This window comes from Hydra viridissima, unplaced genomic scaffold (assembly GCF_058129835.1).
Source record: "Hydra viridissima isolate aposymbiotic clone 2 unplaced genomic scaffold, HvirCarnegie_v1 scaffold_16, whole genome shotgun sequence".
Lineage (NCBI taxonomy): Eukaryota > Metazoa > Cnidaria > Hydrozoa > Anthoathecata > Hydridae > Hydra > Hydra viridissima.
In genome coordinates, this window is record NW_028324315.1 from 6,167,817 (window position 1) to 6,191,752 (window position 23,936).

Below are 23,936 nucleotides of genomic sequence, written 5' to 3' on the forward strand. Positions count from 1 at the left end.
TACTGGAATCATTTTGTTAAGAAACAGATACTTCGTAAATGTAGTTATAGCTGTAATTACGAGTTTTCGCTGTAAATACGAGATTTCACTGTAAATAACTTATAGTTTTAAAATATGCTGTGGTTAAAGAAGGAAGGCCAATAGTTGTAGACTGAAGTTTTGTAGAAGTGCAGTATTAAACTAAGCGAATATTTAGTTCATTTTATTAAAATTACCAAAACAAACCGTAAAACCGAAATTTTACTGTAATTATGGGTAATTCACGTTTTACAGTAAAAAATTGCATTTATAGCGCCATCTGTAAATAACTGTAATTTCCAATCTTTAACCTTTTTTTTTTATTTTTTATTTTTTTGCAGGTCTCAGCATCCAAAACAATTTGCTGAGATGGAGGCTAAAACTTGTGCCCTGATACTGAAAGCTGATAAGGAGGAAGCAAGGAAACAAAAAGAAATATCAGGTCTAAGAAAGGGGTTCCCCCCATGAAGAAGACCCAATCTTCGTCTAAGTCTCAGCCAAAATCTAAAGCAGAATCTCAGAAAAAATCGCCAGCACAAAGTCAAATCGGAGATTATATTGATGCACCAAAATGGTCCTTACATAGTGATAATCAGCAAGAATTCGATGCAGTTCTCACGCTTTCATTTGTCCTATCAAACATTCCTTTAAAAATGGTTGAATCTCCAGGGATACAAATGCTCCTAAAAAATGTTGCTTTCACAAGTGATGGTTGGACTGCCAGAAACAATGATCCTTATGAATCCCTTACAGTCCATTATTGTAACAAGGATTTTGAGTTGAAAGAGCTTACTTTGGATTGTCAGAACTTTATTGGAAGAAAAACTGGTATCAAACTAACACAAGGATTGGACAATATGATTAACAAATTCCCCATCCTTGCTGGGGACAATCTTAAAAGAGTGTGTGTGACAGATGGTGCTAGTAACATGAAGAGTGCTGCTACGCAACCAAGACTTGTTGATTAACATGCTTTGTGCGGACCACATCTAGAACCTCTATTTACAGGTAAATATTTTCAATTAAAATAGCCACGTTACAGTTAAATATCTGTTTTACAGCAAAATATCAGATTTCTTTTCTTTTTTAATCGCTTTTACAGTAAAAACTTTGGGTTTACAGTTACATATCGGATTTATAATTACCAATAAATATCGGAATTACAATAAAACCATCGTATTTTCAATAAAATTTTTTTAAAAATTTTAATTTTTTTCTAGTCTGCTGTAAAAAACACTCAAATGGTTGATGAAGTAATTAGCAAATGCAAGAAACTGGCTCAAAGAACACATCAGAGTAAAATTGATTGGCAGGAAATCAAACTTGCATGTCCTGAAGAAGGAATAGTTGCAAACAAATTAATCCAACCTGCTGCTACAAGATAGAACTTAAACCAAATGATGATGAAATCAATTTTAACCCTTAGGCCTGGTTTGAGACATGTTCAGGAAAACAGTCTCAATGCAATCCTCACAGAACTCATCCCAACACCAGACGAATTTGAATTAATTGAGGCGATTGAACCTTTTTTTTGCCAAGTGCAAACATAACAGTGAAATGTGGGCATCCGACACACAAACAACAATTGATAAAATTCAACATGATGTTCTGTGTTTGCATTAGTATTGTGCCAATGAAGTGAAAAAAGGACATTGGGTTTCATCAGTTCTTGTTCCTCTTTTGAAAAATTTCCAATCAGAATTAGAAACTCGCCTACCAGAAAAAGGCATAAACTATAAATATTACAACTATGGAAACTTTTTCAGCCCATCTAAAAGAGGTGTTGGTGTCAAACTTATCACAAAAGACACAGAAAAATTGTTAAAACGACAAAACTTTTTGGTGGAAAATCATCCAACAACACTTGAATTCTATGCTGCCTGTGAAGCCGAGATGACAGTGAAAAGTAGTGAAACTTAGATAAAGCTGAAGTTGATGAATTGTTTGACATTATTCAGGAGCAAGAATTGTTGAAAACTTTATAATCAAAGCTGAAATGTCCCCCACTGGAAACTGATATAGTTAAATACATGGACTTGCCAGCACAAAGTTATGATGTGAATTCCTTACAATGGTGGAAGGAGCATGAAAAGGAATTTCAATTGCTGTCAGCTGTTGCAAGAGACCATCTGTGTATACCAGTAACATCAGCTTCATCAGAAAGGATGTTTTCTACTGGTGGCAATATCATAGGTGCCAAACGGGAGTGAATTAAACACGAAACACTAAAAATGTTAGTTTTTATTAAAGAGAATTATTCACAGGTCAAAGCAAGTATCAAGTACTGGGTCAAAAATTGTAATGATGAGCCTGGTGCTCCACCTACACCAGTTGAAATATCTGAACCCACTGAAACTCAGGCTGAAACACAGTTACCATCAACCCCAAGAGCATCATTACAAGAACCTTAAGCTGGAGGTTTTGGGTTAAAAAAAACCACTTTCACACAAGCTAAAAAAAGGCCTCACACTCAGACTACTTCATGTCCACCAGCCAGAAAAAAGTTAAAAGTTTTAAACCCTCAATTAAGAAGAAATCCATCATTTCATGTATATGATGCGTCAAGTAAACAATAGATGTACCGGATGAAATATATGACAGCCACAGTGGTGTAAACTAATCATCTGAATCAATTATTTGATAAATTTTTGTAATAATATATAAATTAAATGAAAAAAGAAAATATTCCGATGTGTTTACAATGATTTTTGATGGTTTGCGAAATGTAAATAAAATGTAAAAAAAAAAAAGATTTAATCTTTTTATTTTCTGATATTTTACGAAAGTTTGTGGTGGTTTGCAAAATTTTCCTGTAATTTTGCGAAAACCTCGTAATTATAGATAAATACATCGGAAATATTACAATATTACTTGTTTACATTGTAAATACGATTTTGAAATTACGCGAAATTATCGTACGATGATGCGTAAATCTGGAAATATATCGGAGAGTGCGTAAAATTCTCCGCATCGGCCTCGGACTACATCGCACCTCCGATGTGATACCGTTCCTCACCATCGTATCATATCGGAGTCACCTTTATAAACTATTTCTCACATCGGAATTTACGCATTTACGCAATTTCCGATGGCGGGATGCTCTAACACATCTTCCATTTTTTTGTAATTGCAACCTGAACTTTTTTCAATACTTGGGTTTGACCTTAAATATATTAGTTTCCTTGAAATAGGTTCTAATTGTTCTAGTAGAATGTTTCTCAGAAGTTCAGTCCTGACCTTGGTCATAAAATCTTTTGCCTCGTTTGAGCGTTGGACTTCTGCCATTTTTTACCGTTACTAAATCTTACTGAAGTAAAGGTTGATTTTTGTGAAATTTTCGTACAAAACATTTTAAAAAGGTTGTCACCAATCTTCTAAATCAAAAGATTGCATAGATCACATAGATCAAGATTTACAAAAATTAAAAAAACTTATCAATGGCAAGCCTTTTCTTGAGAACGAAGATGATCAAGAGAACATGAATATGCATTTTAAAAGCATAAAAACTTTAGTTTAAAAATTACGTTTATTTACTTTTTACGGATATTTTATGCGAGCAGACCAACAAATCAGAACAAACAAATTACGAAGGCTATGAATTCACTTCCACCCATCACCATAAGAACACTTGTACAAACTGGAGAGGTCTCTCAAAAAGTGCTTTACCTAGGAGATGCCGACCGCAGACGCAGTAGGAAATTTTAGATAGATTGTAGATAAAGACAGATGAGAAAAAGCAAACTTAAACAAGCATAAGTAAAACAACTACAAATAAATTTATGTAAATTTAATACACATAAAAATGTGTAAGAACTTTATGAGTGGTTTGAATTAATGAACTGAAATCAAAATTACAACTGATTTCCGATTTTTGACCAGTAAACATAAAAGTTCTTTAAGCATTTATCAATATGTTTCAACTGTAATTCCAACGATGCCCTTAAGACTTGTAGCCTTTTCCTCTGCGTTATCGCCGGGTAGATCTTTTTCTTTTTTTGTTTTAAACAAATTTAGAACTAAGGAATTTTCTAGTTCCACTTTTAATCTCAAGGATTCTGGAATATAGTAGCTTTGTATTTTTTTCCACACGCATGAATGAATTTTATTTGTTCCAACCACCTAAGTTTTAAATAAAAATAGCAATCGTTGGACAATATTATAATAATATAATATTAACAAACTATCAAACAAAATAAATGTAATAAACATAGATTAACATTTAAAGCAATTAATAGCTGAAGTTATTTGTGAAACAGTATGATTGGCTTATGCTAAATTCATATCGATACTTATATTGCTTTTAAAACCCACCGTTTTTATTACTCAAATTTTTATCGTATTAAGTAAATTACACAAATAATTTACTCAAATACGACAATTGGAACCTAACTTTATGGCTAGTAGCAATTGGGTTATCTGTTTAAAAATAATAACGTAATCACAAAAACGTTTTATAAACTTTGTGATAATAACATATTTGTTTTATTTTGTTTTATTTTGTTTTATTTTGTTTTATATTTTGTTTTATATTCATGGTGTGAAATGATAAAATCTCTCTTATTTACGGGCCCGAACAAAATATCTCCAAAGTTGGCCTATACCAATTTCTGACTTGAAATAAAAATATGATTTTTATTAAACTCCAATTTGTTTAAAAATTTGAAAAAATAAAAGATTTAATTGATCGTTCCTGCTGTAAATAGGCTTTGGCTGTTCATGAAAACAGATGCAAGAATTAAAATTAATTACATTTTTGTCAATGTAGTCACACCATCCGTGAAAATATTGTTTGGTACATATCTTGATTTCATTTTCTTGATTGACTAATTCATTTTTTTGTAAGGATAAAATTTTCGTGTTTCTCTCACAAATATATCCCATCGTAAGTGGTCCGTGTATGCCTTCATAGAGTCCTTAAAAAATAAAATAAAAAAGTATATTAAAAGTTCTTCAATTACATAAACACACCAGCCTGTCTAAATACGAAACTTCTTCGTACTTTGAAGTGGAGAGAAAAAAACTTGTTTCTAAAACAATGCTTCTTCAGATTTCAATGCTTCTAAAATAATTCAGATGAATTCAAGTGTTGGATGAAAAATTGTCACATGCAACGAAATGTATGCGGAAAGATCACATGCCGGAGCGTATTTTTACACATTCACGATAATGGTGTAGAACGATAAATACGATAAAAACGATAAAATTTTATCCCTTATTGAGCAGTGCAGTTGAAATCTGTAATCGGTATTAATATTGAATAACCAAAACTTAAGAAATTGTAATATATGAAGAATTACTTACTTTTCTCCGGTTTACTAATAAATTTTTTATATTGTGCTTCTATTGTTAGGTTTATGCCAGGAGGAATATACAGGGATCTTGGCTTGAAATGTCTTGCTATATCCATTTCCGTATCTTAATTAAAAAAATTTATTTGCAAATAACTACCTCGGTAAATAGGAAAAAAACTATAAACTATAATTTGATATCTTTTTGAGAATAAATTCAGATTTAAAGATTTTATTTACCAAAAAAAAATGCAGAAAACGAACCTTTAGGATCTACTTGAATACAAGGACCAGCCTTAAAAAATAAGAATAAATGGCTCTTTAAACAAGAACTACAAATAATTCTTTTTAAAAAGTTCAGAAAAAGGAATTAAATTTTGTCAGTGCGATTGTTGAGAAAATTAATGAAAGTTTACAAACTCAGTCAAAAATTAGACTTAAAAATAATACTTGATTAGTGCTTCAGATAAACAAACAACTTATGCCACTACAATTGACTGTTTTGTTTTTTTTATACAATATCAATTTTTAAGAGAAAAAATGTAATTGTAAAAAAAGAAATTATAACCATAGAAGTTTAATACAAAATTCTAAAGTCATTTTTTTAAACGCTTTTTAAGTGCTTTAGTTAGCAATTTAATGATAACTTTTTACTCTTAAGTCTAAATTAGTATTTGCATTCAGAAAAACACCAGAATTCTTCTTTCAGACATGACAATTATTTTTATAAAATCAATGAAAATTTTGTATTTTACTTTTAAGGCAGAAGATAATTCTCATTCCTTTTATAGAATGCCATATTTTCTTGAAAGAAAAAAAAAACAAAAAAACAAACATTGAGATCAATATTATTTATATCTTATGTATATTATTATACACTATTATATATTATTACATATTACAGTATATTATGCATATCATTAATATTATTTATAAGGCACGTAAAAAAAATAGCAACTAAATTAATATAATATATATTGTAATATATAATATAGCATAAATTAGTATACTATGTATAGTATTAAAATCATTTATATCTTATCTATATGCAGCTAATGGCACATAAAAAATACAGCAATTAATATAAATTAATATAACTGGAAAAGATAAAAGCTGTTGAAGTACTTTTTACAAATAACAAAGCTTTTGAAAAAAAGAAAAAATGAAACTTTTTTTTACCATAAAATATTCTAAGCAGCCTCGAATGTATTCTCCGTTAAGCTCTTTTTTATATGTAGTTAATATTTTTGTATAGGATTTATATTTAAGGTTAACAACTGTTGGACCTTTAAACAAGTACACTAAATAAAGATAAAAAATATTTAACATTCAACAGTTTAAAACAACTTAAAAAAAAGATAGGACTTTTTTAACATTACTTAAGAGAAATAATAATTTAATTAAGAACTGTAACTTTATAATTAAGAACAATTAAAAGATTTAAGTAGCTAAAAATAGAATGCATTACAATCTAGTACCACAATGATAAGTATACAAGAAAAATTAATTTCGTACACTTTTCTTAATTGTTTAGCTGTAAAACAGCAAATTTGAGTTGTACAATTTACCAAAACTAGAAATGGGCCAAATATGAGACCCCCGTATCTTGAGCTACTAATTTATTAACATTTGCAATACTTCATTGACTCAAAAAATCACAGATTCACAGCAAGGGAAACTGCTGGAACTGAAATCATTAAATAAAATGAACTTTGCAATTGCTGGAAAAAGAATAACTTTATGCAAAATCTAAAATTTGATATTTTCTCCAATTCTTAAGATTATGTTTTCAAATGTTACAGCATGTTTGCTTACACAAATGGACTTAGAATATAAAAAGACATACTTAAATACATCATAAAAAAAAACTGTTTCAAGTTTCTGTTTTTAAATGTTATAAACCAAGACATATTATCTTATGATTGTAGTTATTTAGCCTTACCTAGTTTAGTTGTAGTAACAAAACATAAATTCAAAATATGTTAACCATGAAAAAAAAACAGGTTGAAAAAATTTTAAGAGTTTTTAAGTTGACTGGTATTTTGGAAATGATTCATAATTATTAACATAAATAAACATTTTTCTCACAGAGTTTTCTCCACAGAATTGTGTGGTACATTTATTAACTGATTTATCAAATTTGTAATAACATACATAACATACAGTAAAAAAGAACAGAGTAGTTCAAATTTGTTGTTATCAAAATTAATAATAAATGAGCTGTTTTTTTTTAAAAAAAATATACATGAATTTTTTTTTTTTTTTTTTGTAAATGTAAAAAGAAATTATAACCTTAAAGCTTTCAACTTAAATTGCTATCATAATGTGGATTTCCATTCAAACTTGCTTATACAAGTTTGAGAATGCATAAAACCAGATGAATGCTGTGTGAATAAAGCTCAAGGTTAACTCAAACCCAGCTCATGTATTTTCTCACAATAATACTTTTTTAAATGGGAATGAAGACTTTGGAGACCAGAAGTCATTAAATGTATTTTTTTATTTTTACACTTACCTGGTTTGTAATTGTAACCAGTTTATAAGTGAAATACTTTTCCCTCAATTCTGATGTTTATGGCTGTTTTTGAAATATTTTTTGTAGCTGACCTTTTTGGCTAATTTGTTTTTTTTTGACAAATGCATTCATAGCACTGTCAAAAATTGTCCATTCGGAATTCTGATGACACTAAGATAAAACTTTTCCATTCATTCAATGGTTTAATTTATAAACAACCTCTTTAACCTGTGTTTTGTTTTTTTTTTGGTAAAAACTTCTAACTGATTTTCTGATGAGATTTTTGCTCTCAGGGTATTTTAGAGCTTTTTTCTTTTAAGGTATTTATTGAGCATTGATTATTGTTTTGGATCTGTTACAAGTTTTCAAATAAACTATTTGCTAAATATTAGGCTAGTTGGTATTGCTTTTAGAATTTTTAATCATGAAATTGTTAGTGATTGGATTTCAGAATCTGAAAAGAAAGTTGTGCTATCTAAAAACCAGAAAACAACCCACTATACATTGAAAAATACAAGTCTTGCCAAAATAAAAGTATATATATATATATATATATATATATATATATATATATATATATATATATATATATATATATATATATATATATATATATATATATATATATATATATATACATATAGCTAATTTACCTTCTCCTTTAGCCTCAGTTGTTATGCTAACCTCATGCTTAGCTAAAACAAAATTAAAATTTTATTTAAAGAAAAAAAAATGCAGATAAGTTAAAAAAAGATAGCAAAAGGACAGCAAAACTCATCAACATATTTATCTTTGGATCATAGATTAACTTTTGTCTAACCAAAATTCTAATCTTTTAAAGTTTCTAAATATTTATATAAAACTTTTCTCATGAGCTCAAACATCAGTTGACTCGACCTTTTGTTTCTCAAATTTAATATTTCCCATTACTTGGCAAGATTTTCTTATGGATAACTTGAATTTCATTTAAATCATAATATTCCAATAAAAAAATATTTTTGAATATTGAATGAAAATCCCATTAAAAGTTTATTTATTTGGAAAATTTATTTGGAAACTGTTAAGGGGACTTGAAAACTGCTGAAAAGAAATAGAAGTATGAAAATAAAACTTAATTACTAATATAAAAAAATCTGATATTGAAAAAATGGGTGCTTAGTCAAAACTTCATTGAAAGAATAGAAAGCACACTAAGAATCTAATAACAGGATTTGTTTTTGTAAAATTAAACAGTCACATAGACATAGTTTTAGTAAAAAAGTTTTAACAAAGTTTTCAACACTTAATTTCAGTTTAAGTGATTTTTAGTGATTGAATACCCCCCATGGAGATGCTCTAGCCAATGAGAAAAAGACAAATATGTAGCCTTACATGCAAAAACTCTTAAATTGGCAAACTGCCAGGAGACTCAATAGATCAGAGCATCTTATCAGAGAGTTCTTGAAAAATCTTATAGAATATGGGAAAAATATAAAGAAACCAAAGCAAAAGAAACTCTGTTTGAGAGAGATATCAAATTGCAAGATTGGTATCAAATCAACTAAATCTTTGTCTCAAGTTAAGTCAGAATTAGCGCTCAATATTAGTAGACTGACAATTAGATGGGCTAATCATGAAGTATAACTATTGTTCGAACTAAAATAAATGAGGCACCCAAGCTAAATGTGATAGCATGGTTTAAAGCTAAGATTGATTTGATTTGGTGGTCAGCTTAAAGTCCTGATCCGAATCCTGTGGAAAATGTGTGGGCATCATTGTGAGACAAATTTATGAAAATAATAAACAACATCATAGCATAGATACTCTGAAAGTAACTGTATCTGAGTGTTAGGAAAAATGGAAACTGGAGTTATGGAAAATTTGTTTGGAAGTATGCCAACAAGAATATTTCAAGTTATTGAATGCAAAGGAGCAGTAACAAACTATTTCAACTAAATAACACTAAATTTTTATCCTTTCTATATTCAAATTTAACAAAAAGTAAAAAGAACATTAAGATAAAACATAATTAATACTAAAAATTTCAACACCAAATGTTTTTTGAAAAAAAAACAAACAATTAAATCAACTTTACTGAAATTAATATTAAAAATAATTCTTGAAAAGAGATTGGAAAAGCTTACGAGGAATAAACAATGATTTGAGTTTTTTCAGCCAGGTATATTTTTTAGCATCGCCAAATGGTAATTTCTTTAAGTATAAAGTGCCATAGTCTTTCAGATTATACTCCTTGCCAAAAACAAGATGCCATTTATTATCTTTATCATCATTTAAGTTTTCCAAAAACCATTTCAGGTAGTTATCAATGAATGGGTATTCTCCAGGATAGCTGTAGTACTGGACTGCGCATGTCAAAGAATTTCTGATAAGGAAAAGAAAAATGTATATTAAAACTCATGTTTAAAAAAAATTTTAAGATGCAATTTCTTTGACAAAATTTTAAGAATTATAAATTTAGATACTAAATAGAGTATTTTCTTTCACACTTTTGTAATTTTCTATGGGAATTACAATGTTAAACTCCTTATGACATGAATAAAAATGATCACTAAACATTTATGCTGAGTTCAAAAGGGCACAACTCCTTTACTATTTTTTTACAAAAAATTTAATTATGATAAGCTTTTTGAAAATAAGACATTTATTGTAATGTAATCTTAATAAATATATATATATATATATATATATATATATATATATATATATATATATATATATATATATATATATATATATATATATATATATAACCAGAGCAGTGAGGAGGCAAAGGAGACTTCATGAATGATCAAGAAATCCCTACTGTCTATTTTATTGAGAATAGACAATAGGGATTTTGTGAATACATGCACAGTTCAAAAACACCTCTGGTTTTTGTGGAAAGTCTTTCAGTCACTTACATACACCTACAAGCTTCTGGCTCAAGGAAAAGATTAAAGGGTGTTCCTGGACTTTTCAGTAGGACTTGGTACCAGTACAATGATCACAACATCATTAATTCCTTGAAAAATGAAATTCTTCATGTTTGGACTCCTGAAATGTGGCCTCTGCCATAAGGCCTAAATCTTTTGCACTCCAGTGTTTATTCAGTTTTACTGGATCCAGACCAGATGCACCAAACGTTTGTGGCACATTTTGTATGTTTTTTAAAGGTTTTTTTTTAATTTCACCCTGTATATAGGTGTGTTAGTTAATTTGACCTTTATAGATATTACACAAACCTACTCCATTAAAATAAAAGCATCTCCAAATACCACCACTCCTAACACCAGCTTGCAACCTTGGCATGACAGTGATTACTATATTTTTTAAATATAAACCTTTTAACAGAAACTTCACTTTTCCTATTTATTACATCAGTTACTTCTCTCTTTACACTACCTTACTATTGTGAGCCTATCTCTGACCATTAGCATCAGATTTCTATTGCCTGCCTAAACATTAATGTTTCTCCCAAGTAAAATCTTTATAACTGTTTTGGTAAGTTCACAACATAACCTTAGGTTGATTCTTGACAAAATATAGGACTGTTCTTGCCCTACATAGTTTTTTTTTACTTTCCCAATCCTGGATGACATTGGATGTCACCTGTCATTTTCAATGTTTTCAGAGTTTTTCATACATGATTCTCTGGAATGTAAATTTAAGATTATGAAAAGTCAGTTTCATTTTAAACATAAGATTTTAAACACTCTACTTCATAGTGTAGAGTACATTATTTCCTTTTTAAATCTTTATGTTGCATATATACCACTACATCAGACAGTCACTTGCATCCAAGACACTGCAAAAAAAGCTGATTTTTGCAGTGTCTTGGATGCAATCATGATTTTTTAAGTATGTTAAACATGTTGATTTTGCCTGACACTAGTCAAAGGTGCATTTCTTTTTAAACTGGTGCTTGCTGTGATTTTTTTTAGATTACCGATTTCTTTTCAAACAAATACTTAATACAAATACTAATTTATTATAATTTAAAGTGTGCTTTATAAATTTGGTCTGAGTAAATACTCATCATGTTCATATGAGCTTACTATATACTTTGATAATAAACAATATTAATGTGTTGTGATGTGTATCCTAATTTATTAATTGGAATAAATAGGAGTTTATGCTTTTTGGTGTCTGGAGTGCATAATAAATCAAATTCCTTGTTAACTATTAGATGATTTGTACCTCATTAATAGCTTGTATGTTCTTGTTAAAATTAGTTTGCATTCTTCAATTAGACACAAGTGAATCATACAGTTTAACTTTAGGTTAGTGACAAACTTAACTATCTTGATTTATTTTTCACAATTGAGTTTTTATCACTGTTTTGATAAATTTTGTTTGCTATTACTGTTTATAGTTTAAATTAATTGCAATTTATTTGGTGAGCATTGAATTAGTTTTTAGTGAACACTTTACATGTATATGCAAATTCATATAGCATTTAAGCATGGTTTAAAGATAAAGTGTTCTTTGTGTCTCTTCCTCTAATCTCTATTTTGAAACAATAAAACAAAAAATTAAAAATCACAAATAATTTTGGCAGAGTAGAATTTTTATCTGAAACTTTCTAAACATTTTAATCTGAAAAATTTCTTTTTTCTTTTAACAGTATTATATTCTTTTGCTTTGTTTGTTCTAAAATATCTGACTCAAGCTTTTATATCATGCTTTTTTTTAATAGTGCAAACGAAAGCTTGGTCATAATTTCATGTTTCAATAATTTCAAGCAATCAATGAATATTGGGTGAACTACATTTTTTTTGAACTTATTGTTTTAATTATGGAGGAAACTCAAGCAGACTAATAATAAAAATCAATTTATTGACTGCTCACCTTATCATTGGTTTTAGTAAATAATCTATCATTAGTTCATCATTCTGCACCATCTGCTGAACAATAGGTATCAACATATTAGACTCAAGTGAGCTTTTAGAAAGACTTTCATACAGCCCAATGATTTGAAGGATAAACATTTGCTTTTGAACTGATAGAACTAAATATTCTTGAATTTGAAAAAGACATTGCGCACAATTGCTAGTTTTACAAACTTCTTGAATATCGAATTGTAAACCAGTCAAGATGACCTAGAAATGGAACAAGATTAAGTTAAAAGAAAAAAATTTAAAGCTAATTAAAAAACAAGCTAAAAAAAACTTTATTTTAATGAAGCACAATAATGTCTTTTTTTTCTTTATAGCCAAGTTCTTGAAATGATAAACTTTTTCTCCTCTATACCAGCCTATCAGCATTAGAGATATCATTAGTTAAACATTAAAAATTGTAAAGGTTGCTTTAATCCCAACTTTATTAATTTGTGTTAAATCATTAAAATTTAACAAAATAATACACTGATATCTACAACAACATTGAACTAGAAATCTTCAAGAGTTATTTGAAAATTCCACGATGAAATGAAGTGTCCAGGGCTTCTCTTACAACTGACAAGCATGTTGAAATATGCTTTATAAGCCTAACACAGAGTAATTCTTCATTCTTCTCTTGGAAAAAATGAGCAGATGCAGATGCCTTTTGCTGTATGCACAGACATAGCAAAATGCATCTGCTGGTTGCAAGCAACCTCTTGATGTCATCTAACTTGTTATTCCTATGCAACCATTAATTAGTGAATCACTACTCAGCAATTAAAACAATGAAATGTTGGTTTAAAATACTTGTAATTTTATACCTATATGAATGCAACAGGACAGTTCCAAAAAAATTCAAGAAAGCTCTAAAAGACTCCTGAAAATCCGAGAAAACTGAGGAACATTCTAAATGCGTCTGAAGAATGTTTACAGTTCTAAACCTTTCTCAAAGCTTATTGAACACTGCTTGTATATCATGAGCCTTCTATAAAACAGATAAATTACAAAATGTAAGGTATAAGGAAATAAGAAAACAAAATTTAAACCCAAGAACAGTGAAAAAGTTTGATTTTGTTATGCAGTGTAATCATTTAAGGAAGTTTGATAAGCATTAAACTAGTGAAGATTTTTTTATTTAACTAAATGATCTAAAATGTTTTTTTTCTTTTTTAGTGATACATAATTAGAATAAAGTCATCAAAAATCTAATCATAACTGAACACCTAATCAATAAGCCCTTACAGTATTTGCTTAATTCCAATAATAATAAAGTTAAGATATTGGAGATAAAACTGACTTTTCTAACTTTTTTTTAAAAAAAAGTAGAACAATCAAAAAAAGAAAACTTTCCATATGTAAAAACTTGATACATATTCCTGATATTAAAAGATTTTAAATTATGCAATTTTTACATATCAATTTGATTTTTTTTTTTTTTTTTTTTTTTGTTAGTCCTTGTAAATGTTATAAATTATATGTAACAATCAATACAAAGGTATGTTTATATAGTCATACCAACATCTGGATAAATCTTCAGTTTATCTGGTGAATAATACATATACAATAATGAAGAAGATTGACCATGTTTGAAATGGTTTATTAGGCTTTGTATATGTGTTGTCTTCTTGTTTGGAACTTTAAAGTAACTTGACTTTACATAATTTATTAAAAAATCTCTTTACTAACAATAAATTACCACTGAACTTTTATCATCAATGCTACTCTTCACAATCTTTTTAATCGTGTTTAAATCACTTTCAGCTTTTATAAGAACTTCAATTTTCCGATTAGTTTCCATAATCCCCTGTAGATATTCTAAAGTTTTTTTTGCTCTGTCATCAAATTTTTGTTGTAAAAGAGCTTGGTGAAAACCCTCCAATATGAGTGTTGATTGCGATTTTTCTTCAAGAAAAAAACAACAATCAGATTAGTAATCACTTTTTAGAATATGCTTCACAACCTTTCACCTCTTATATAGTAATATTTAGTTGCTTAAAAAAACATTTGGGCCATTATTTCACATTTAAAGAAATTTGACCCAAAAACAAAATGTTTATAAGTCTTAACTTTTTTTTGAGATAACTATGAGATTTAATTTTTTATATTAATGTTGATAGTAGAAATTCTTGATATTTTGAAGCTAGTTAAATATTTCAGTATAGATTTTTACCATAAATGCAATAAAACAAACCTTTTTTTATTCCAAAAAAACTTAAGCCAATTGTAAGAGCAGAATGTATTGCTTTAAAAAAAATACCAGCATCACCAGTATTCTTTGCCAGAAAAGATAAGACACTTAAGCCAACATTCACAATTTTGAGCCATTTTTGACTGTTAATTCCAGTTTTAATATCAGTTAGACCATTTTTGACTTGTTTAACCAAACCTGTAAGTGTACATTATTACATGCTTAAAAAATCTAAATTTTGTATTACTTTTCAAAAGTATAAACCTTTCTTCTAAAAAACACTATATGCCTCTGAATGAGTTGATATAATTTATTAAATAGTTACGTTACCAATCATCTGTTTCATTTTTTCAGAACTTTTACTACCATATGCTTTGTTGAGTTCATCTATCATTATATCAGTGTCAGACATCAGTGCTGAAGAGTCATCCTAAAAAAGGTTGCAACAACATAGTTATTTTCCGATTTAAGCTAAGTAATCCAATTGGACATAAAGTTTTTAAATAATTCAAGTTATAGAGTATAAAGTGTATTACAGCATTGCCAGCCATTGCTTTCCTACAAAATACATTCATTTTTGTTAAAAAGCATTTATGCATTACTTTCTAAAAAATATCTCAAAATGTGAGTCACATTTTCAAAGTTTTTGAAAACTCACTTTTCTCTCCTAGGTGAACTAAAAACATGCTAATACTTTTGTTTTACAGATATCCATTTTTTAGGCAGAGTTCATTTAATTCAGATTTTACTATGGTTTATTTGTTAGCTATTTGCCAATTTATTCACTTATTTGTATTTTTTTATTTTCAAAATTGTTTGCCTAATCATCAGGGTTATGGAGAGCTTTGTAGATCTTTAACAGCTCTATTGCCTTATCTGAACCCAACTGTTACCTAATATTTGCCCAAATGTTGAGAATTACCTCTCAATGAAGGTTGAAGTAGCTGGTTAGGAGTGCAGAGATGCAAAAAATTTACTAAACTCGGAGACACAAACTTATTTCTTTTTAATAACTGTCCATCATTGAGATGGGGTAAGACTTGTCTGGAGAGAACACAAGAACATACCTTTAGGGAACATTTCCTGGTCCTTGAGAGTTAGCTTATAAAGTAAACTAATGAAGTTTGGGTCTCTTTCCACCAGCCACTCCTCATCTGAGTTTTTGTGTAATGGATCTATTAATGCCATCTACTTATCAAGGTAGTGGTATCTGTCATTCAGATGTGAACAGCATCAAACAAGAGTCTTCTTGACATTTTTCTGTAATAAAAACCAGGCTGGGAATATTTTGCTTTAGAGAAAAAAATCAACCGTAAAGTTTACTCAAGATGGCGAATATTAGCAATTTATCATACTTTCAACTTCATTTTAGAGCACTTTCCATTCTGTTGAGACCTATGCTCTTATACGATTCTTAATCAGCATAAAATTCTATATCATAATCAATCATAAAATTAAGGGGGAGGGGGGAGAAAGAGAGGTAGCGCCCAAATATCTTCATTTGTTCAAGAAGATTGCTAGCTTCTCCATATATAATCAAATGTTATCAGTTAACTGCCCAATATTTGCGGGTATTTTTTTCATGTTCCCCCTCTTCACCCTTTCTCTCTCTCCCCTCTCCTCCAAATAATAAGTGCTATAGTTCCACTTGTAAGCCTCTTAACATGCACTTGTTTGTTCCAAACTGTCTCATTGGGTAAATGTGGTGTGCCCTCTCTTTTCTCCTTTAACAGTCCATGGGCAAGATGAACATTTCTAAAATGCTTTTGAATTTCTGCAATTTGCTTTAAGATGACAGTGTTATCAATATCTTTTTCCAGCAAACTCATATAATGAGCACTGCATTTGTGTCATATATGCACACATACATCAAAACTTTTAGATTACTCTCTTTATATAATATTCACCATCTTGGCCTCATCATCTGTGCAGATAGCAAAGACATTTTTTCTGTAATGTGTTTTTATCTCTACAATTGCTTAATTGAATACTGTGATGCAATAATCTGCAGTTCTTTTCTCTGCTTCAGAAGCAACGATGTTGTGAAATTAACTATTTTTTCCATTAGGAACTGAGTGGGGAATAATGGGATTATTCTGAATGCTTTGACTAGCCATCTCGGCAGAAAATCAGTGTGGTTATTCTCTCTAGTTCTTTACAGACCTCAATTGAGAGATCATTTTACACATCATCCTGCAGCTCTTCTCCTAGTTTATTGCGATTTGCTGGAACATATCCTGGCTGTAGAAGTGAGCAAAGCTTTTGAAACTCTGTCCCCTCAACTTATATAAATGATAGGTTTGAGCCAAAGAAAAGGCCAGCAATCTACTTATCTAAAGAATCTTTTTGCTAGGTAGATGTTCTGACAAAAAAATTATTAAGACTCGAAGCTTTGAGCTTAGCTGCTTGAGTTGGAGTGGAAATTAAACAGTCATAAACCAATGCCTTCGACATATCTGAAGCATTAGAAGCAACAGTACTACTATTCATTGAGCTTTCAACATTATCTTCTTGTTCATATTTTCTACCCTTCCTTTTCGTGCATTTTTCTAGATGTGCACGCAGTGGCGGATTAAGACTTTTCGGGGCCCGGGGCTATTTAAAAGTAGGAGGCCCCGTTCCACTAACAACGACAAAAATGAGTAAAACAAAGACTTTCTTGAAAACGCTATCACTATTTATTTATATACAAATTTTATATTTATTTTATTGAATTAAGTTGAGTGATTTTTTTCTGCTTTTCTTCCTCGCAAAATCTGCAATCACATCGCTGAAATCCAAAGTTTCTAATAATTTTGACTCAATAGTTAATCTTGCTATATTACTTAAACGACTATGGACCATTGTTGATCGGTGCATGTTCTTAACTCTTTTAAGAGTAGAGAATGATCTCTCAGCCTCGCAATTTGTTATGGGAATAGTTAGAAACAAGCAATATGCTATATAAACATTTGGAAATACATCAATAATATCGGTTTCAATAATCCAATTTAAAACATGCAGAGGAATCAATGTGTTTTCAGTCTCAGATTTATCTTTTTTATGCGAAAAAAAACCTCGGAGGCTGCAACTTTAATAATGTGACAAATTGTTCTATTTCAAATATGAAACTATCTTCTAAATCATTTGAGTAGACGTCTACAATTTTTTTCGCGCTAATTTGCAATTCCATGGTACTAATAGTTAACAGCTTCGATAGAAATCCAAATAACTTATTTACATGGTTGTAACCATCACTTCTTATAGTTAATTGTGTCACAGGTTTGTCAATAATGACAAAAAATGTATTCACTCGAAACTTGTCGGATACGCTTAAAGAATCAACTTGGTTTTCACCGTTGCTCAATTTTTTAATTACCTTTCTTTTGTTCTTATCCGAATAGTCTTTTTCAATAAACGAGCTAAGTTTTTTTTGTAGAAGTAGTTGCGCTCCTTCGTTATCAAAGACCGGAAAAAAATATATATAATGCAGCGTTTTTGTTGACAGTTATTTTATTTTTGTGCTTTTGTTTTCAGACAATTTAGTAAACTTAACTTTGGCTCTTTTAAGTTAGTAAAAGATTTAATTTTCAGAGTTAATAAAAAATTATTTACTTTGAATCGGGGCCCCTAAAATTGTGGGGCCCGGGGCTATAGCCCCCCCCCTAGCCCCCCTTGATCCGCCACTGTGTGCACGAACACCCTCCACTTTATTACTAATCTTCAGTTTACAATCATCTCGTTTAACTGTGTTCTTATCAAACTTTCACCCACTCACATCCTTTTTTTCTCCCACTTCCAAATGACATTTTTTTCTTTAATTACGCTTCAGAATATCTTAATTGCTGAAAAGTAACAGTCAGTCTCCAAAGGTTCAAGAAAATCGACAACAAATTTATTAAAGAATATAGTAAGTAACTCCAATTTTCTCAATTTCAAGTTCGGTTGCCGTGTAAGTTCGAGTGGGGTGCTCCTACCGTCAATACCGTTGTTTTAACTAAAGGTCTGCGTATCGTTTCATTTCTATATCGTTATCATACCGATATGATATCGGAAAAAAAGTGTCATCGGAATGAATACGATGTAATATCGTTATAAAAATTTTAACGGTACTGTAGTTAATTCGAATCTCGGTATGTACCGGAACTTTCGTCATTCCGATGATTTTTTTTTTCGATGTCATATCGGAATGATAACGATATGGAAATGAAATGATACGCAGACCCTTAGTTTTAACCAGCTGAACTAGTCATTTGCAGTTTGGATATCAAAATCTTCTGCACTCCGCAAAGCTGTCATAGTTTGTTTTTGAAAAAGTTATAACCAAGGGGTACTGTGGATCAAGGGCCGAAGCGAATAAGAGGCATTTTCTCAAAAATCAGGAGTTTATTTTCTCATCCTTTACAAGTTAGTCTTATGTCGCAGTCATGTGCGAACAAATATGAAAAACATCTTTTTAAACTTTTACAAAATTTTAAATGAAAAATTTCTGTTCCATTGTGCCCCTACTCCAATAACAATTGGTGTAGGACCCTTCCCTGGCAGTAGAAATATGTTATTAAATCCTCCAATCTGTATTCGACTTTAACTGAACTTAAACCAGCCACAACGCTTTCTGAGTTTTCATCAAAGGCAGTCAAATATGTAATATATAAGAAGATGTGAAGCTAGACTGTTGTTAGTACCTGTGATGGAGTTTATAGTTATTTAGATGCATCAAAAGTTCGTAAGGCTAACAAGCATTGAAACGCTAAAAATTCCCAAGACGAGGTCAATAATAAACCTAATGATGTAGCAAAACCGGCAAAGTTCAAATCTTTTGACGGGCCCAGGAAGAAGGTTGAAAGGGAGCTGAGATAACAGGGAGACAGAGGGGTAAAATTGGTTCTTAAAGAAAAGTATATAAAGTAAATGAAGTATGTATTTCCTAAAGAAAGAAATTGTAGCTCCAACGTTAATAAGCACCACAACCAACTACCAATATAGAAGAAACTCAGCGCTACAATTTCATTTTCAGGTGCACAAACATAATAGACGTCTTTAAGCCAAAGCCGATGACAAAAGAAAACTTGAAGACTATTTTAAATCAACCAGACATTATAAACAAATAATGAGGTCAAGTGGAGAATCTGCGGTCAAGAAACATCTGAATCTTCCTTATCATCCTAAAATTTAGTAAAAGTTGTCATTTTTCATTTTTTTGAAAATATTCTTTAATTGCAAGTCCCATTTTTTGATTGCATTTACTTCGAATAAATTTAATGCAATTATTTCGAATATCATTTCGAAATGATATTGTGCAAAAAAATATATATATAAGTACCCGTTATTTAAAAAATCCATTTGAAAATGAAAAAGTCTGAAGTTTTAAGATGAAAAAGTCTGTAAAATAAAATTATTTTTTGTTTAAGGCTTAGTCCCGTGTCTCTTAAAATATAGAAAATAATACTTTTTGTCAAAAACAAGATAATACATTTCTGAATATTTTCAAACTAACAATTATTATTTGGAACACAGCTGTTCCCAACTTTTTTTTGATTTGATGTTTTTTTAGTTCAAAATTTACCAAACTGTTGCATGGTTAAAGTTAGGTTAGGTTTTATGCAGCGCTGAAAATTATTGACTTTATTTAAAATGGTAGTGGTTTTATCGTTGAGAGATATATGACATTGGAGATATTTTTTAGAGATTTTAAAAAAAGCGGTGTTTCTAATTTTTGTTTAGGGCTATCCATGTTAACTTTTTTAAAAATCTAGCCGGACACTGGAAACCGGTAATTTAAAATAATCCACCCGGATATCTAGTCGGATAATTTTTAGATATTTATATCAACGAGTGATGTTTTCATTTACAAAACCTGTAATAGTACCTATTGTACGTTTGGTTTAATAAATTACCTATTGAATAGGTAATTTATTAAGCAAAATATCATAAAATATCACCACGCTGAACATTCTAAAAATGGAAAGTTTTGTTTGGAAGCTTTTTAAAATAAATGATCCTTCTGAATTGACACCAATTTGTATTTCATGTGGAAAGCAAATAAGCAGGGGATCTAATAAATCTGGTCACTAATCGTTTTCCACAACTCCACTGCACAATCACGCCAAAAAATTTCATTTTAATTTGTATGAAGAGGAAAGAAAAAATAATATCGATTCTTTAACTTCTTCAACACTAGAAGAACGTTGAAAAGCATGCCAATTGTAAAGAAAATGTGTGAAATGAAAAAACAAATGTCTATCAAAGAAAGCATTCTATCAAAAAAGGTATGGGATGTTAATGATGAAAAGACAAAGCAAATTCATATAAAAATAGCTACGATGATTGCTTTAGTTAAACAACCATTCAGTATTACTGAAGATGATAGATTTATTGGTTTAATGGCTCATTTACAGCCTAGATACCTAAACCCAAGCAGACATTTTTTTCAGAGAAAGCACTTCCTCAATTGTATGACGATATAAAGAAAAAAAGTGTTTAATGAAATTACAAAATCACAGTACATAAGTTTCAATTCAGATATTTGGACTTGTTACTTGTCTCATGAAACATTTCTAGAGCGCAAGCATGCTGTTCTCTATGCTTCACATTTTCAAGAATCTCACACAGGAATAAATACAGCTGGAAAATTAATCAATGTTTGAAAGCTTGGAAATTAACTCAACAAAATGACTTAATTTACTTAAAGATGGTGCTGCTAATATGCCTCTAGGCAGTAACCTTGTTCAAACAATGTCAGTCCGTTGCACAATTCTTTTATTGCAGCCTGTGATTAAGGACGCAGTTTTATCCCAAATATTAATGATAGATTTGTTAGTTAAAGCATGCAGAATAGCAGGCCATTTATTTCATTCATCAGAATTTAAGTTATTGCAGCACCAACAAAATGAAGCACCACTTCTTTTAGCGCAAAATGTCCCCACTTGTTGGAATTGCGCATACTTAATGTTAGAACGACCTCAGAACTTAAAAAAGCACTTCAAAATTTTTAGCTGATCATAATGAGCGGCCAACATTCACATCAAATGATTGGAAATTCATTGAAAATCTACTACAAACTTTGAAGCCTTTTTATTAACTTACTAGGTTTATGAGTTTTGAAGTTTGTAGTTTGTCAACAGTAGTTCCGAATATGAGTTTTCTACAAAAATTTTTACCAAAAATTGACCAAAAAACAATACAGTTCAAACAACAAAACAACATTTAGCACCTTTAAGTAAGAGATTCTTTTCTCATGATAATCTGGATATTACAAATGAAAGATATGTTTTATTCACCATTACTGATCCTCGCTTCAAGGTTTAAGCTGTGTTTCTTTAAGACTGCAACAATAGTTAAACTGAGTTTTTTTTTCTTAAAATTGATATACATGAAACATCTGGTATAATCAACCGGATAGTTCTATTATTCGGCCGGATACCGGATAATATGCCAATTCGGCGCGGATATCTAGCCGGATATCCTATGCGGGACATCCCTACTTTTACTTATTTTTGTGTGTGACCATAATATCTTGTTATTTAACTATTATGGAATTTTGTGCAAATTTGTATATTTGGTGACAAGCTGTGGTCATTTGAGTATGATTTTTTTATTCATCTGGTATTGTACATTTGCATGAAATAATTTCGAAACGTTACGTTCGCGATTTAGAAAAAAAGTTGCTTAACATTTAAATAAAAAAATACTTTAAGGATCCTGGCAAAAAATTGGCTACTTATAGTATTTAAGCAAAACGTACGCAGCAACTAAAATAGCAACAAATTTCAAACAACTAAAAATAGCAACAACTGAAAATAGCAACAAATTTACCATTTCAATTGGTTGATCAATATCGCCTGGTAACTGTTTCAAGTTGTTTATTTCCTTTACACCTTCTTCAAAGATTTGACTTAGATCAGGATCTGCTATTACAACTTGGCCAATATATCCAACCAATATGACAAACGCATTGAACAAATTCATTTTCACTGAAAATAGATAATTATAAGTTTTTAATAAGTTTCACGAAGATCTCACAATAAATATTTATTTCTCACAATAAATAATAGTGTAAATATAATAAATAGTGTTCTAGTGCCTTACAAAAATTGCAGCATTAAATTTTAATGCATGGATTGATGAACGGGTTTTGAATGAATTTGAAAAAGGAACTTATTTTTAAATTTTAAATGGTGTGATACAATTTATAAATGATATAATCATCACAAAATTAAGTATTAAGGTTCTAAAAATTAAATTCCAAAATTAAAATGCTTGTAATTGTTAAAAACTTGAACTATAAATTTTATTCAGTTTTTGTAAAAGATAAGTAGATTTTCTTTTTTTTAAAAAAAAAACTACAAAAACTAATTTTTTTTATAAATTAATGCAAGATGATTCTAGAAAATTGTTTTAAACATTAGGACATATAGTACTCAAAAAAGTGAATCCGAAGGGAAAATATTGTCTTAGAGAAAAATCTGAGGAAACAAAGTTTAGTGCTTCACCGAGTTGTTCAGAGAGGGAGGGATACAATAAAAAAAAACGACCCTGTACATATATATTGCTAAAAATAAAAAAAAAAACGGCCTTTACACGTACAAAGATGAAAACATAGATACACATCGATGAAAAAAAAAATAATTCTTAAATAGCTAAACTAATATTGACACTTGAAGAAGCTGTTTTTTTTTTGTTTTTTTAATAAAGCTTATATTTATACTTACTTGACTTGTATTTGCTCCAGCTGGGCTGCAAATTCAAAATAAAAAAACCGATGAAGGATTTAATTTAACTTAACGAGAACTGCTTGAGTATAAATACACAAAGTATAGTTAGAAACTAACTCCGAAACAAATTTGTGCATGATTCCTCAGATTCATGACTAGTTTCTTAGAAACTGGTATCAAAATCAAACCAAAATTTCTAACCTTTTTTCTAAACTTTTGCCATTTTGTTTAAATCTACTTGTGTTGATGGGGCTAAAATTATTAATCTCTAAAACCAAATTTTACAAAGTTTTGAAGTAAAATGAACTTAATTATAGAAATTCTTTAAAACAACTTTTACTAGTGTTAAAGATATAAGCGTTACCAAGGTCGACA

At 29.7% G+C, this 23,936-nt stretch overlaps 1 protein-coding gene across 3 annotated transcripts; it reads right to left on the minus strand.

Annotated features, from left to right (window-relative positions):
• Nucleotides 1–3,790: 3,790 nt before the first annotated feature.
• LOC149877739 (uncharacterized) lies at nucleotides 3,791–23,653 on the minus strand. Of its 3 annotated transcripts, XM_090073489.1 has the most exons (13): nucleotides 23,559–23,653; nucleotides 22,663–22,820; nucleotides 15,199–15,298; nucleotides 14,872–15,066; nucleotides 14,377–14,582; nucleotides 12,649–12,899; nucleotides 9,945–10,183; nucleotides 8,475–8,516; nucleotides 6,486–6,607; nucleotides 5,571–5,601; nucleotides 5,320–5,433; nucleotides 4,768–4,931; nucleotides 3,791–4,137 (listed from the first exon to the last, which is right to left on the minus strand). In XM_090073489.1, coding segments are annotated over exons 1-13 (1,836 nt in total). In that variant the 5' UTR covers nucleotides 23,560–23,653; the 3' UTR covers nucleotides 3,791–3,924. The 3 variants fall into 3 exon arrangements, with proteins under 3 accessions (XP_089929615.1, XP_089929616.1, XP_089929617.1); XM_090073490.1 differs by lacking the exons at nucleotides 22,663–22,820; nucleotides 23,559–23,653 and adding an exon at nucleotides 15,936–17,477; XM_090073491.1 differs by lacking the exons at nucleotides 22,663–22,820; nucleotides 23,559–23,653 and adding an exon at nucleotides 15,936–17,442 and having other exon boundaries at nucleotides 14,385–14,582.
• Between the last annotated feature and the right edge of the window lie 283 nt (nucleotides 23,654–23,936).

Excerpts from the sequence above, each read along its gene's own strand:
- LOC149877739 (XM_090073489.1), bottom strand. Across the intron at positions 15,067-15,198 it reads AAAAATGAAACAGATGATTG|GTTTGGTTAAACAAGTCAAA; the intron begins GTAACGTAACTA and ends GTACACTTACAG. Across the intron at positions 14,583-14,871 it reads TTTTTTTGGAATAAAAAAAG|AAAAATCGCAATCAACACTC; the intron begins GTTTGTTTTATT and ends TTTTTCTTGAAG.